Source organism: Leptinotarsa decemlineata, unplaced genomic scaffold, assembly GCF_025532065.1.
Source record: "Leptinotarsa decemlineata unplaced genomic scaffold, Ldec_3_MD MMD2_tig00026330_RagTag_RagTag, whole genome shotgun sequence".
Taxonomy (NCBI): Eukaryota; Metazoa; Arthropoda; class Insecta; order Coleoptera; family Chrysomelidae; genus Leptinotarsa; species Leptinotarsa decemlineata.
This window is the reverse complement of record NW_027412690.1, coordinates 7,933,951-7,951,150: the sequence shown is the minus strand read 5'-3', so window position 1 is coordinate 7,951,150 and position 17,200 is coordinate 7,933,951. Positions and strand designations below refer to the sequence as shown.

At 35.6% G+C, this 17,200-nt stretch overlaps 1 protein-coding gene across 1 annotated transcript in view; it reads left to right on the top strand.

The window, feature by feature from the left end:
• LOC111511070 (Lysine demethylase 3) overlaps nt 1-17,200 on the top strand; it is a 701,967-nt gene that overhangs the window by 668,652 nt on the left and 16,115 nt on the right. The window contains exons 8-10 of the mRNA XM_074183020.1: nt 9,043-9,675; nt 10,798-11,059; nt 13,091-13,244. Coding sequence (XP_074039121.1) covers nt 9,043-9,675; nt 10,798-11,059; nt 13,091-13,244 — 1,049 coding nt within the window. The remainder of the gene's footprint in view (nt 1-9,042; nt 9,676-10,797; nt 11,060-13,090; nt 13,245-17,200) is intronic.

Sequence of the window (17,200 nt, the reverse complement as noted above, 5' to 3'; positions counted from 1 at the left end):
CCAATTTAACATTTTTTTTTTTTTGTGAAATCCAACCAACGGAGTTCATTTCTAAGCTCTTGCTGATTCTAGTGTAATAAAAAGTTAATTTTGAAGCACCACTTGATGTGGTTTCTGCAAACAAAAGGCAAACTCTGGCACATTATTTGAATTTTTCGTAGTAATATACTTCCAATGTGTATCGGTATGTAGCGGGATCTTCAATACTCCTAGTTAATTGTCGATTATTACAATTTTTCAGTATTGCCAATGTCATGACTTGCTACAATAGCAGATTAAGCATTTATGGCCGATCTATTCAAACATACCCCTAAACTCAAAAGAATCACCTAATCACCTAACCCATGAGTTGGAGAAACAAATTACTTCAGAAGTGTCAGAATCGCGGACCGGCAATAAAAACTCCATTATCTCGAATTCTTCATCTCCCCTGCCGGCCATAACTAACAGCAATCCCTACCTGCCATCTGAAAATACTCCGAGTATCCCAAACCCAAATAAAACAATCGCTCATCGCATCTGGCATCTGTTCGGTCCTTCGGTGAACTTAAGTCGGCGACTGTAGCCATAGACCGAGACGATTTGAAATCGGCCCTTATTGAATAATACGATGATGGTGATGTGAGGTACGGGGAAAGGGGCAAGGAACCCTCCCCCGAGAGACCGGTTTTCAACCCGCTGCTGCTCTCTGCATGCTAGATTGACCTGAATCGTGTTCGCCATAATTACATCCACTAGAGAAGGGACGAGTATATCTCTTTTAGTCGAGGACTTTACGAATGGGTTTGTTTACGTGTTGGTTTGTTGAATAATGGGTTCTGTTTCAAGTTCTGGTCAACATGAGTGTCACTAGGAGGAAGTCAAGATTTGTAGGAAGTTTCTATAGGAAGGTGAGACAGTATATTCAATATACTATTTAGAACTTGGGATACAATTAGTGCAGTACTAGTCCTAACTTCAAACCGTTATGCGTTTGGGACAAAAAAGATGCATTCAAGTGTTGTTATAGTACGCGTCAAATAAGATGAGTCAGCGTAGAAACGTAAAATCGTTCTGTGTTGAAAGACTCCGCCCACTTACGGGGGCCTGAGAGTTTGTTTTTCTTGTTATTATGACCTTTTCCTGGTTTTCCCCCACTTCTTGATAGGTGAAATTAGAGCCTGGCATGAAATATTCGATATTCGAACTTACCGGCATTTATATCGAACAAAATAAATATATTTTTTCCAAAATATACTGTCACTTAGATTTTCAGTTTTCCTGAATGACAATACTAAAATTTGTGAAGGAACATCAGCTTTTCTTTGTTGAATTGTTAATAAACACTCAAAAACCGCACCATCTTAAAGAGTTACACCAAAAAGGTGATTTAGCTCAAAACTCATTTGAAATGATTCTAGAATCTTCCAATACAATTCAGTGGGGCGTTGTTCGGGTTATTTATTATTTTTTTTAGCTACTACTCGCCCCTAATTTTTTATATTGTTCCTGGGTGCTTCTGTGATGAAAATCTTCGGAAAAAGTGGAGGTAATGTTAGGCTATTAGTGCAACATGATACCAACAAAAAATAATCTTATTTTTATACATCCAGTTTGTGAAGATAAAGTTTTTACCTACAATCTAACCAATTTCTACCGACATCCCGAAGCCACAAAGTTTTAGTACGCTTTTTCACCCTTCGATATATTTCTGGGGGTAAATTCCTCGTCTATAAAACTTGCCTCGGGGGCATGTATCAAATAGAGCTTTTAGGAAATTCGGTATGTTAATGCATTCTGCGAGCTTTTTATCCCCGTTTTGTGCTTCGGTGCATTAGGATGGTGAATATGAACCGGTTTTTTTTTAATAGGAGATTTCCCAGATTTCGAAATTAGAAGGGTCGCCTGAGAATATGTGAGGTATGTATAATTTATGGATAATTCAGGATTTTTGAAGGGGTGAATTAGTTTTTTTGGTAGGCTGAAAATAAAATGTTATCAGGTAGGACCCTCTGAATTGATATTTTGCCGAATTATAGGGAGAGCTTCCTAGGCGAAATTTTATTGTTGGACCTTTTAAATCTAATATCTGATAAGGGAGTTACTTCTTTTTGTGTTTTCTGAAAGTTTTGCTTTGGTACATGCTGTAAAACAAAGATTATATGGAAGCAGTTATACACAGTTTTGACCATTCTTTCCTAGAAGTAATCTACAAATTTGATGAAAAAGACGATATGTAGAAACATGGAAAATTTGAAGTTTCCATCAGGTTTGTCTCACAACTTTGTTCTGAAAAAGAAGAAAGGATACTAAGAGCTTGTATTGAAAATTGGAAAGTAGACTGTAAATCGTGGAAAACTAATAGCAGACAAACGTTCAAATTACACAATCACTTATTCTTTTGGGAAAAAACATTTTGGTTTTCTCTTACCGAAAATGAAATACCCGCAGTTCTAGCACAGTATTTAGCAACGGCCTCTCGGAAGTTCACAGCTGATTGACGTAGTAATTTCTAGTGACATGGCATTCCAAACAAAAGAATATGTCGTCAGTCTATTCGGGGATATCTCTCACGGCTTACTCGAGAACCGCTGACCTTTGAATTTCGCGAACAAAAATCGAGCACGTCTTGCAATTCGCAATCGCAAATCCGACTTGATCTCTTTCTCTCCCTCTGTCTCTTTCTATGCGGATTGTGGATCATTCGGAGCTGATCTTGCTGACCGGCAAATTCGCTTTTCATGCCGAGTTTGCGGAAAAAGGGCGAAGGTTACATCGAGATGCGAGGAATCGGAGAAATGCTTATTTGGGTATAGTTGGCCACGTAAGGTCTTTTTTGTCTTGTGACGTATGTACTAGAGAAAGGAAGTGTCACTCGTGGAAATGACGCATTAGGCGACATCTGTTTTGTAGTTTTCTAAGTTAACTCATGAAGAGGTTCGGCGTTGGAGGATAACGGAATGATGTACCTAGTGTTATACTTCAAATATAGAATGATTGGTATCTAAGGTGGGAAAACATTTCGAGGTTTATTTGTGAAAGTTCATTGGTTGCAGAAAAGATTTGACCGGATATATAATAAACTAATTACCAATTTCTTCATTGGAAAGCAGATTTAGAATTCTTAAATCTATTTATTTCTGTGCATTCCAAAAGATTGAGCTTCAAACCTTCCTCTAGGAAATTGAATAAGCATGCTCCTCTCTCGAAAGATGGTTTCCAAATGTGGAATTGATCTTCACATTCAAGAAACTACTCATATGCTCTTTTATTCTGTGGGAAAAGGATCACCCCGTTTGGCCAATATTGACACGAACGAAAGAAATACACCGCTGGCGAAAGTTCTGGAAAGAAATTGTAAAAGCAGAAAGAAGTGGATGCTGGAATGTCAACTTTGTTCAGTATGAAAACTTTTAGATAGGCAGCGTTTAAAGGTTTATGCCATGTTCAATATTAATTTTAAAAAAATGTTTGACGTTTTGAAACTACATAGTATTTTTTGATTCGTCGACTTTCTAGGCGATATATTAAATTCGTCGCCTTTTTTGTCTACATATATTTTATAGAATTAGATTTTGATGTTTATTTCAAAATTAATGCTCGCCTGTTTTGCCGCTTCATCATTGATGCTTTCCAAATATTTATGTTCAATGACATTCCATATAGGTATTCTCTAAATGAATTATTCATGATTCGAAAAAGAAAGATCATTGTTTGAATTCAGAAATGTTGAACCGATTAAGGACTAAGACCGTTTCATATCTGAAATAAGTTGAAGTACTGATTCTCTCTAATTATCATAGAATTTTATGATTCTTCATAAGTTTTACATTTCTATTTCTATATTTGATAATCCCAGATCGGACGTGTATGGATTTTGGTATTTGTTTCGTTAAATTTCAAAAGTTTTCACAATAGAGAGGAATTTCAGTGTCGGATATTTTAAATTCTGAAACAATTTCATGCCTCATGAAAATGTGATTTTGAAAACAGGGTAGGTAATCGATCAAGGTTTCATTAAATTCAAGCTTGTTTTGTGCCCAATAATAATGATAACCCTCGAACAAGAAAACATGAAACATTATTTTGTTTAACTTTTTCATTCGTAGGATCTGATGTTTAACCGTACATATTGATTCGGCATCAATTCGAAACGGTTATCTAAGAGTTATAAATCTAGAACCAACAGAAACATAGTGAATTGCCAAGTTTCTGATGAAAATATTTCTAATTGCCTAGTATAATCTTATCGAAATAGCTATATATCTACGTTTCTTTGAATTGCATGTAAAATACTCGTCAATATTTGTTATTTGCCGTAAAATGCATGTACTCTTTCTATTTATTTCAAGCGCATTTCGCAAGGTTTACTTTTTCATAAACAAAACACAGTTTGAATGAATTTCTTTGTCACTATCTTTATCCATTTTCTTCAAAGTAACAAAAAGTTGTTTCACTCTAAATGTTCTATTTCACGAACTAATAATCCGATAGCTGTAAAATTTGTACACGTGTCCTTTGAAGGTTGGGGTTGACTAAAAATTATTTAGATTCAATGCTAGTAGCGCCATCTGTATGTTATCCTGCGAACTTTTCAGACCACCTGATAGAAGCCAAACTTGTGATGAGTCGTTTCAAATATTCAACACTAAAAAATAAGAGTTCATCTATCAATTTAGTTTCTGTTACATTTTATAGATTTCTATTACTTTTACTAAAGTTATGTGTGATTTTTCTTATCATTAACTTTTTAGATGTAACATTTTTTTCTTAAATGCGTATTATATCGACAGAGACCGTGTTAATTCTAGAAACCACTTCTTGGCGTACATTTCACAGTATTTATCTACACAATTGTCACGACACCGGCATATTTATGTGAATATAATTACTAGTATATCGGTTTTGCGATGCCAAGCGATCACAAAACCAGTTCTGCCCGGTATGTTTCGTATCCACTCGATTTTTCATCGTAAATACCAATCAACTTCAATTCCGATACGAATCCTACCCCTCTGCCCCCTCTCCGGGTCGCATATCCGACCATTAACCATCCCATAAAACGGGCACGCAACACGAGAGATGCATAAAAAGAGAAAACGACACTGGCAGCCATAAAAACGAATAACGTTTTCTGAGACGCGTCGAACATTAATTTCAACATCGTGTGTGCCTTGGCGGGCGTGGGTTGGAAGAATATTAACGGAATTGCCGGTAGGCGGCCTGGTAATCAGGTTATACCATTGTAAAAACACGTCCCATTGTATAAGGCTTCGACCTACGCGGAGAATTTCAAACAGTCGAGGGTTCTAACTCTCTGCTCCTCTCTCTCGGATTTTCTTTTTTTGTTTGTGACTCGGCGAATCTGATACCGCGCGAACGGAACTGATGAACAGTGTTGCCAACACAATAAAGTTGTTTCGCGCAAGGTTAAAGTCGAAAGTCGGTAAAATACGATTGAAAAACCGAAGCAAATCAATTGAGAAATAGGTGCTTTCTTGAATAACAATCTTAAGTAAATTAATAATGAGAAATATTTTTAAAAGCAAGCTTTTAAGATATAGAATTATGTCAAAATCAAGTTACATACATGTTGTATTTTTTATGAAGGTAAATCTCGCGATGAGCTACCATATAATATAAATTGTGTAATGAAATGATTTAATGGGTTTGATTTAATTTAAAGTTTTTCTTTCTTTCAGAGCATCTGGATAAAAGATATTTTAAACTCGAATTGGGAATGGTTCTGTCTAATGCTCCGCCATAGACGGTTATACCTAGCTAAAATGTTTACGTGTTCCGCATTTTCAAATTGCCTTATAACGGAGGTGAAATCTGGAATTTAAAATATGGTGTAATAATAAAGAAATGACACCATTTTATGAAATGGACACGAAATCGAAACCTAGCGGTTATTTTTCAGTGAATTTTCAGAGTAGTGAATGTTCAAGAGCAGTTTCAGCGTTGTTTTGTTTTCATTATTTCGTCAATAATATCGGATGCACAAATTCATGATACAAGGGAACAGATTCTTATACCGATTGGCCATTCGGTATAAGAATTGACCGTTCTGTATAAGACTTCTATATTCGCGGAAAATTTCTAACAGTTGTGGGTTCCAACTCTCTATCTCTCTCTCTCGACTTTTATGTTTATGTCGTCAATTTTGATACCTCGTGCTAAGCTGACGGAACTGATAAGTGAAATTCGATAACAACAGCAAATGTATGCATGGTATTTATGTTTGATTTTATAACGACAACTAATGTATGCATGGTATTTATGTTTGATTTTGTCGGCGAGATTATTACCCAGATGGCGAATTTGAAGGACTTCGTACCCTAATATGTATACCCTAAGCGCGAGAAAATTGGGTTAAGATAAAGGAAACACATTTATATCTCTGTTCAGCAAAATATAAAGAACTTGATACCTTCTTATAGTGTGGCGGTTAAAAAAATCATGTTTTGGAATACACATTCCACCAACAAGAAATGTTGATTGAATCAATGATTCCGAGTATAATGTTCCATTTCTTTGTTAGTTTCGGCTCTTGGTGAAAGCTAAACATTTTCTGATAGATAATTATCATACTAGTCATTATTAGTCATTAAGACGTTCGTATTATTCAACCTAGATGTCGCCTACTCCGTGGTTGAATATGTTCAAATATGAGATGGAACTCCAAATTCAACTATTTCAAGGTCTAATGTAGCAATCGAATCTAGTATCGTTTGATGTTTCATCAACGTAATTATGTAACTAGAATGTGGTAGTTTTTCAATGGAACGAAAAAAGGTTTTTTGATGTCTGTGATTAAAAATTAGATTCTACGACGAGATAATCATCGGCAATTTCGTTCGATCTGTTGTTGCATGAACGCCGGGGGAATTGTACCACGCCTCTAGTGAACGTGATTGAATGCGTTACCCATTTTGCTGTCACTAACAGCTGTTTATTAAACCGGATGACAGTGACGTTTAATTACAAAGCATTACCTTACTTCTGTCATGGTGAATTTTAAAATGGCAATGAACATCGGTCCCCGAAAATCAATCTACTCATGTGTAAGTTAGTGACAGCATGTTGGATGTAGTATCGAACACATCTGAAGATTTGAAATTGAATACACTTACTACGTATTTAGTTGTGGGTATAATAAAAAGATAGCCGTAGAATACTCGCCCGAACAAAGAAAACTGGGAAAATATTTACGATGTCCGTTTTGAAGTGATAGCTTCAAATTAACTTCCTCAACTTCATACTCCACACCTCTTTATTGTTGGTAAAAAATGTCTGAAACTCAGCTTTTCGATAACCGCCACCTATACGTGGCATTAAGTACTACACCTACTGCAGCCTGTACAGAGATGAAACTCGATAAAACATGTAAAATAAATTATAATTTTATTTTAGTCTCCATTGTGAAGAACTGATTTTTACATTTGTATAAACGAATATTTCAATAAAGAAATTAAACAATCAATATTTGACGTTTGATTTATAAAATATAGTGGCGCAAACTGATCCTATCATTCTTTTAAAATCGATATGTTGTATTTCGTTCAGTATCGGTTATTAAATGCAATTATTTCCTTCGGAAAGCTCTATCTTTGGTCATGTGGTGTTTCTGTCATGCCTAGTGCTGACCTCTCTTGTCTGAAGATATATTTTTTTTAATTTCGAGGGCAAGTGGTTCTTAATTCGTACAAGAGCGGGCAGCACAAGAAAACAGAAACTAACCCAGGTGAACTAAACAAAAAGTTCTCCAAGTACAGAATAACAGGCGAGTTCGTGAATGCATATTTTATTTATATATTAATGTGTAATACTGGCTGAATAGCTCATCCAAATTACTGTTTCGGTTAATCAACCAGGTGTAGATTAACCACATAATCCAGGGCAGTTTGTAGTTCTTTTTATTCCTATACACGTTGGCATTTTTATCTGTATTGCAGCGAAATATTTTTCGAAACTACATCGGGTTAGTCATGACAGTTTCCGATCTTCAGATAACGACGATATCATCCGATCGTGACAGGGGTTCTACTCGCCGCTCGAAAAAAAAAATACTGTCACGTTTTCGTTCTCGGCAGCAGTTATTTTAGATCGGTGAATGCAGACATGGTTCAACAACATTTTCGGCCACTCCCTTTTCCACGATCGCATCCTCTCAACATTGTAGAGTTTGATCGATAGCGACCCTCTTTCAAAAAAATGCCGACGCTATATCTCGTTTAATGATTCTCAATGACACGTCGCTACTCGCTCGAGAAAATTGGGCTGGAATATTTGCGGAAATTGGGGTGGTTAGAATTCCATTTGATATCTTTTCACAAAACTTTTTATTCTGGAAGTATTTCAATAAAATATCGAGTTTTCGCTTGAAATTTTTCGTAAATATATTTCGCCGCCCAATGTGGGGCCATTTAAAACATTGTTATAGCAACGATACAAAAAAGGAGACTCATCGGAACCTTTCATGTCATCAATAATTTATTAATCTTTAATCTACCTGAAACAAGACATATTTTTTCCGACAATCTGTGGTTAGTCAGCGAGATAAATAATAACCACCAATTGAGATTTCTTTATGGAAACTCATTATTCGTTCATTATATAAATTGTGCAACTTCGCTGCACCTATAAAGTGAAAGCGTAAAACATTAGGTTACACATTTCACTTTCTATCATTAAATTCAAACCTTGGCACTAAGTTTACGCTAATTAGTTCGATCGAAAGCTTCCTATCTGGAAATAATACACAACTTGCTAATCAGTCGAAACTAGTCCAAGTTATGTTCGGATTTAGTTGAATTTGTCACGCTACTTGGCGGGTGTCAAGTCAAGGTCACAGGAGGGCAGCACATTTGACGATTATTGCTTTGAGCGTGCTCAACTTGAAATTGGATAAGACATTTTTTTTTGTGTCGAGTGATCCACTTTTATTAATTAACGGGAGAAAATTGTTTCAAAAATGGCAAACGAGCACTGGATGCAATTATAATTGCAGTAGTATTTTAATTGTATTATTTTGAAACTAACTTTAGTTTTTTTTTGCAGGACCCACTACAAAATCGCGTAAAAGAAAACCAGTTGAAGTAGAAACTTCCTCCACTAACGCAAAACCCCGCAACTTCAATACAAGAGAAGATTTAGAGAACAAACAGACTCGCAGAAAAAACTTGAACAATCGCTCCTCGAACAGGAAAAAAGTATTAGAGGAAGCGAATAACTCGAAACTCCGAGAGATCGAAGTGAGAGTAGAAGATTGTCTACAGGCAAATTCGGCACTTTCGATACTCTGTAGGCAAAAACTAGAAGAACATTGCACGCAGCCGCTCAGTTCCCCGGATTTATCCCCTATCGAGCGACAACCGGAGTCGGCAGAGTTGTGTTCGGTAGACCCACCGCCAGGATCTCCCAACTTAGAATCTATTGAGAGACCTCCAGAGTCTCCCGATCCGGATCCAGTCGACGAGGATAGTAATGGCAGTAGTGGCAGTAGCGCTAGTGTAGAAATAGTGAGTGTGGATGTGAGAAGTGACGATGTGCAGTGTGAATCTATGCCTGCTGCGAAGGAAGTGGTGAACAGTGAGCTAAACGGAAGTGAAGAGGACTGTGTGATAGTGGCTCAAATTAGGACAACTACGACGCCAAATAAGGCAGACGAGCTGAGGGAGTGCTCAATTAGAGGTGAGGAATGGTTTTCTTCAATACTTTAGGCGCCCAACGTGGGGCCAGAAAGAACTGAAAATTGTAAAGACGTGTGAAAAATAATCAAATGATGCAATATAATAGTTGACAGCATTCAGAGAACAACAAAGCCACCTATTTCTATTCTAGGTTAATGTTGGGATACTAGTTTTTCATTGAAAAAAAAAATCTTACAGGATTACTTCTTTGTAATTTCTGTTGTGGGCATCTTGAATATTACTAAATTGAGTTATGTTTTACAGTTGGTAGATTTTCAACTACCTGTTTTTCATTGTATTTTGCAACAAAGAAAATCATAAAAAAGAATGAATCTTAAGTAAAATGTTACTCTATTGTTTTCGCAATTGAATATAAACATGAACTACATCGATTCACGAGCGGTGTATATATAATTACTTTGACCTGAATGTGATTTAAAATCAAAAACTTCAGTATATAAATAGAAATGATCATTAAGTAGTTGCATGTTAAAGTGAATTGAATGAAAACCAGAAGCAGAACTATTGTTCTCAGAAAAACCGACTCTTGTTGGTTATGAATATTCATTTATTTATGTCAACAAAAGGCAGGTATATTACCATTTTTATCAAGTCAAGTCTTACTCATTATACAAGGTTAAATTGATTCATCTATGATTTTGAATTACTCAGTTTCTTGAGTTTGGAATGTTGATTCTTTTAATTTAAATAATGTCTATTTTTCTTGGAATCAAAGTAGAGAATATAGATTATTCAGTAATCCGAGATTTCATAACTACGATTGAAATCATTTATAAATTCCTCAGTTATGGTCATTACAATTTGAATCTATTTAATTTTTTAAGCACAAATTTGTTTCTAATTGTTACCAGCAACTATATATTGCTAGATATAACGGATAATTGATTGACAAAGATTTGCTTTTTTGTTATATCTCATTAGTACTGCTTTCCAGAATAACAATTAAAACATATACGAAAATCATGACAAAGTATAGATATTTGTCTTGAGTCTTCAATGAAGAGGATAAATCCGCCTCTTCAAGTCCCCACATATGAACTTTGCCGTATATCCCTTTCGTTTGCATCGATAGTGACGTGACGGCTTTTTCGTTTTGTTCCAGGTGACGATGACGGACCGCTGGTGTCATCCTCGCCATACCACAGCAGGATGGATCTCGGTTCGGAATCAGCGTCCAGCCTCCTGCTCCGTTTCCCAGATGACCGTTCCGATTCGGGCGTGAGTTCGCTGAGATCGGGCAGTGGCGATGAAAGGTCTGGGTCGCGGTCCAGCGCCCTAAGTTCATCGGACGAACCGCCAAACAACCTTTCTACGTCATCAACGTCGTCGTCGAGCAGCTTGTCGCAACAAACTTCGCAAAACAGGTATGTCCTCGACTAATTGTGATAGTTATCATTACTATTATTTTTGTGAAAAGTTATGATTTTGCGTTAATTTCATTGAATTGGTCAACACTTTATTATTTATTCTGAAATTAATGATTTTATTTTCCATATTACGTTTTTCAATGATTTTTTCAATGAAAATCGCGTGCCGTTGCACAGGCGTGCTGGATTCAAATTACGCAGCGATCCAACCTTCAGCTGTAAATTTTTCGGTGGTATCGCAAAATGTATCTACGCTCGATGGATAAACAATAATAGTGGCCGAAAACTGTGTAGGGAGTGAGAGAAGGTTTATTCTGAGAGAAAGACAGGAGACGGCTTTGTTCTTATCCCTACTCCGTGCTGTGTACTGACTGAGAAGTGACATCGGTAGACGCCTAGCGGGAATAAATGGGGTGACCTACCGAATATGCATATAAAACTCTCTCTTTCTCCCCTTGAATTGGCAGCACTGGTAACCTCCACCATTCTGATCGTATTTTCTTGAGAACGCCATTTCTCTGATATAGAGACTGTTTTCTGTCTCGCGTCGCTGTTTCTTATCGCGATCTGTTGACTGTCTTACGTCACAGAAGAGTAACAATAGGAGTTGTCGTTCGTAAGCACGGGGAAATTAAATTGTATTCCTTACGCAGACAGGTTGCCATCTTAGGAATTTCGCATTGGTTGAAATAGAAAAACGACAGGGAACAATTCGTTTTGGAAATTCTGACCACAGAAAAAGAATAATTTACTGTTCTGTGTCTGCTGCACAGAATAGTCGGAGTTCCAGTGTCGTATGTCCGATATTTTTACTCTAACTATTCTCTGAATCCGACCTGCTTCTTCGATATTGATGCCGCTTCCTTAAATTATAGACGCCGTCCCTTCCAGATTGTTTTCGCTTCTGTGCGTCTTGGTTTGTGTTCTCTGCCACAGCAGGGACGCCACCTAATATTTTTTTAGATGGTTTTCATTACACTGACGTCTTATTTTGTGAAAATCAAAAACGTCCACCTGTACAAGTTTCTAATTTATTAATGAAGAAGAATTGGTGATTTTTCATGATTTAATATTGGCAGCTCTGTGCGGTGGTGCCATATATAACTTATCATAGTTACACGTGCTGGTTCGTTTTTGTTCTTGGCCTTGGATTTTTTTTTCGGAAGTACATAAAAGCTACTTAGTGAATTTCGTTGTGTTCATCTGTTGGCTGTTACTCAGCAAAGTTTCAGCCATTTGGGACACGCAGTTGTTATGAACAGTCATTTGAGTGTGTTGATGTTGGTGGTTTTATAAAAATAGACAAAATCGTGTATCGAGTTGTCAGTAAATATTTGTTTTTGAAAGACAAGATGACTACGCAAATCAAAGATGAGTTGGATCCTGCGTATGAGGACTCTGCACGATCATTTATCACTTTGAAATTTTGGACAACTGAATTGAAACATGGCCGTAAGAGCTTGGGAGACGATGAATTTTCGGGACGCCCAAAAACTGCAACCACCGACGAAAACATCGCCAAAGTTCACGAAATGGTGCTAGCAGACCGTCGAATTAAAGAAAAGAAATAGCAGAGGTTATCGACATGTCAACAGAACATGTTGACACATACTATATCAAGATTTAGGCATGAGAAGGCTGTCCGTGCGTTGGGTGCCACATTTGCTCACGTAAGACCAGAAACGTGTTCAAATGAACATTTCCAACTCTCTGTTGGCGCAGTTTAGGCGCAATAAATCCAAGTTTTGGCGCCGATTAATTATTGTAACTGAAACTTGGATACACCATTATCTATACGCCTGGTCTGTAATATCAAAATATGTTCAAAGTAATAGTTTTACAATGAGGTCAGGGATATTACTACTTTAGATTCATTTATGATTCCTAAAACTATGAATGCCTATGATGTCTTTGCATGTATTACCTGATTTGGTGATGAATTAACTACACTGAGGCATCACATAAACAAAAGTAACTCACATAACTGGCTTTTTAGAATTCATTGATTGAATACAACTTAATTTTCAGGTCGCCTCTATTTATCCCTGCCTCACTGGCAGCCGTCCAGCAAAGACATCACGAAGCTGGAAGCGAGCCGGTAAGGGTTTGGAGGGACCCCAACCTGTTGCTGGAAGAGCCGCACGTTCGGCACATACATAGCGTTCAGCACCAGGTAGGTCAAGTAAGTGTTATTGACAATTTCTTTTTTATTGGTGGTGGTACATTTGAAATTATCTGACTGAGTTGTCATCAGTTCATTTGTCGATTTTATGGTCGTTTCTAATGATCACAGGAAGTCTTAAAAAAAGACCTTGGGAATTTATTACTGTTCTGTGCACTAAAGTGAGTATGACTAGAGCACTGTGAGTTTTTATATAGAAGTAAACTGAGCATTGAAATGGATACAACATACATCAGTGTTCATTTCAAATACTCATACTTGTCTATAATAAAATTAATGACGCTTGTCGTTGTTCATTAAAAGCGTTAATTTATTTATTTATTTATTTATTTGACACTTTGGTACATTGAGTACATGTGCTCAGTCATAATTAAAAAACAAAAATAAAACTACAGAAGTTGAACAATACAAAAACAATAAATATGGTTCACGTCCACAAACTTTCACAACATGGAAGTATTATATAAAAAATCGGAGAAGCTCTAGCAAATACTCTCAAAATGTCATGAAAAAGTGTCGTGCAAGAATTCCTCAAGACTGTAGTAACACTTCTGTAAAAGAAGTTTCTTCACCTCAATTTTAAAAAGTTTATCTGACTCGATTTTCCTAATAGATGCCGTCAAGTTATTATAACAGTTTGTTGTATTAAATAGTGGGGAGCATCTAAAGTGAGCCGTTTTGTGTGAGGGGGTTCTTAACAGTTTCCCATGACGGGTGTATCTACCATGTATATCCGCATTTGTGACAAATTCAGTTATATTGTTACGGGCAAAAGTGACACACTTCAAGATAAATAAAGAAGGTGCCGTCAATAGGCCTTCTCTTAAGAAAATTGGTCTACTACTATCTTGAAAATCTATATTAAAAATTAGTCTCAGCAATCTTTTCTGAGCAACAAAAACTCGTGGAAATTCCCTTGCACATCCCCAAGAAATGATATTAAAGCTGATGTGAGAATAAACCATAGAAAAATAGACGTTCATCAATCCAAAATTATCTAGAGTGTTTTTCAATTGTTTGATTGAGTAATATGCGGAATTGAGTTTGTTGCTGCAGACCTTCTGAATATGACCGCTCCAGGTCAAATTTTCGTCTAAAGACGTTCCTAAAAACAAGACTTCGCTGGAAGATCGAATACCATTTATTGTGGAAGAGTCACTGCTGAAATTTTTCCTAATAAATGATTTCATTGAAACAGATTTAGATTTATTCAGAATAAGTTTGTTACGTTGACACCAAGCACTGAATTTATCTATTATTTTATTTATTTTGTCTGGCAACTCAACTTCGTTTTTGTCGGCCACAGAAATTGCAGTGTCATCCGCAAACATGGTTATGTGACACTCAGAAAAGAATTCAGACAGGTCATTTATGAAATTGAGGAACAACAATGGTCCCAGGACAGAACCTTGAGGCACTCCTAGTTTTACATCTTTGGGACTTGATAAAATTCCATTGCAGCTAACTATTAGACTACGTTAAAAGTATACTCAAACTATGCACCAATATGAATTTAACATGTACCAAGAATTGGCAATAATTGTGCACTGAAATGAATGTAGCATGTGTTTCAGTGTTTCAACTATACTAAAACTATGCGCCAAACTAAATATCACACTAGCACTAAAGTTATCATTCAAGTTTTTCAAAAGAAACTACTTTTGAAAAAGTGTATCAGGGTACTTTTCATTGTTTCAAATATGTTTATTTGTCTAAACTAGTTCAATATTTCTGAAATGTACATGCAAAAATCGTTAACACGATTATATTATGATTAATTGATATCTTACTTTGGCATTCCTTTCAAAATAACTTGGCAGCCATTACATGCCCAACTCAACCATTATATATTTCAAATTAAATATTTGTGCTCCAGTGGATTGGCGTGAGTTATTGGCAACAGAAAGTGGGTCACATACCACTTGATTTTTATTACTGTTATTGGCTAGCGGCCATAATGTTACTCCTTTTATGTATACATTCCAGGTTTTCGTTTTCTATTTATTGACTGGCATTAGTTTGGCTCCTCTCCATAATGATTTTTTTAAATAACGGTGACAACAAATGATTAAAATATAAATCTCAATGTAGCAGAAGATGACAACATGGGATTTGATTGAGGTGAACTATTGGAAAAAAATATTCTTTCTCATTTTGTACTGGCGGAGCAAGCAGTTCAACTTGACATCATTAGGGAGGCATATTATTACTATAAAAATTTTCAATATTTAGATCCTGCTGTTTTTTGTCTTGAGTGTTACTACTACTTTGTTTCAGCAAAATCAATACCACGTTAACTAATATTCTGAAGTTGATTCATATTAGCAGTGTTTTTTTGCACATAATCAATGCATTACACCGAACATTTTTATTTGTAGGCATGTTCTAGGTTTTTTACAAATGAAAAGTCCAGTTTTTTAAAGATATGTTGGAATTATTTACCAGTATATCATGCCATACTCAATATTGGAAGTGACTTCAACTCCAAAAATTGCATTTAAAAAACCTTCAATGATAATTTCTTGGCATGCTTTTATTAAAAGTTTCATTTGTAAACATGATTTTGGTTCACACACGTATAATGCAGGATACAGTGTTCAGATATTTCTCTTTATCATTTCATGAATTGAAAATCATTGTCGACTTCTGATATTGAATCTCAAATTGTTTAAAAAAAACTTCATTAATTCAGGCTCGTTAATAACTAGCAACTCCTTTACACATTGGTTTTCACTAAATTTGACAATGAACCCATTTTAATTTTTTCTTTTATTTTTTCTCAATGGTATTTTCATTAGGTGAGAATATTGTGGTGACATCACCTTGGCAACATAAAATGTTTTTGCTATTCTCTTCTAATAAAGGTTTTTGTGCATTTCTCAATGCCAACTTATATGCCAATGTTCCAGTTTGCAATTTTGTGTTTAAAAAATTATTTCATTGTTATCGCTATTTCTTTTATCTTAACTATTCCATGAAGTGCTTCATACAATTCAACTAAAATACTTTTCTATTTTGCTATGCATCTAAAAATTGGAAGAAGATGCACCGAAATTAAACCAAAGTAGGAATTGATTAGTTGAAACGCTTGGTTTATTCATCGCTTTTTTGTGATGGTACTTATTGAAATAATGAAAAGGTTTGTTATTTGTAAACAACAAATTCAAGATTGATATACGAGTACCTACTTGTGGGACACTAAATAAATAGTCATATTAAAAAAGTTTATCTTAATTATTGCATTTTGGTTTTAGGAATTTCGATTTCAAATCTTGAAAAATTCATATTATTCAAATAAAATGAGTCTTCAGTCATCTCATGATTCATTAGATTTTTTAGTGATTTGATAATTTGTTTAGAGATAAGGAAATCTTGCATATAACAAAACAAAACCGTCGAATCAAATCAAAATATCCTTTATTACCCAAGATCTGAACGTCTTATTGGCAAATTCTAGGAAAGTAAAACGTGTATATGGGACAATTACCAAATATAGACTATAAAATAATGGTTAAAGACAAGAGCAAAGTATATGGACAGAACAATATTAAGCCCAGCTGAACAGATACAAATATAAGTACATGAATATTGAATAAATGTAAATATATAATGCTATGTAATGAACATTGATAGTCATTTCATGTTGAATTCAATAACTTGTTTACACAAAGCTACATGCCAATTACTCTATAGAGCCTTGGTAGAATTTGTCTACACTATAATAGGGCCTCCCAACAAGGAATTCTTCTACTCTCTTTCTGAATTTTTTTTTATTATATATTCGCCTTAAATTAATGGGAAGGTGATTAAATAACTTCTTGCTATTGAAAATAATAGAATTTTGTGTGAGGGCTAAAGTAGGTGTTGGAAGGGAAATGAAGTAAGACTGATGTATACTACAAGTTGAGGTGGTATTAAGTTGATTTTTATATTTTTTGTGGATAAGACATACTGTT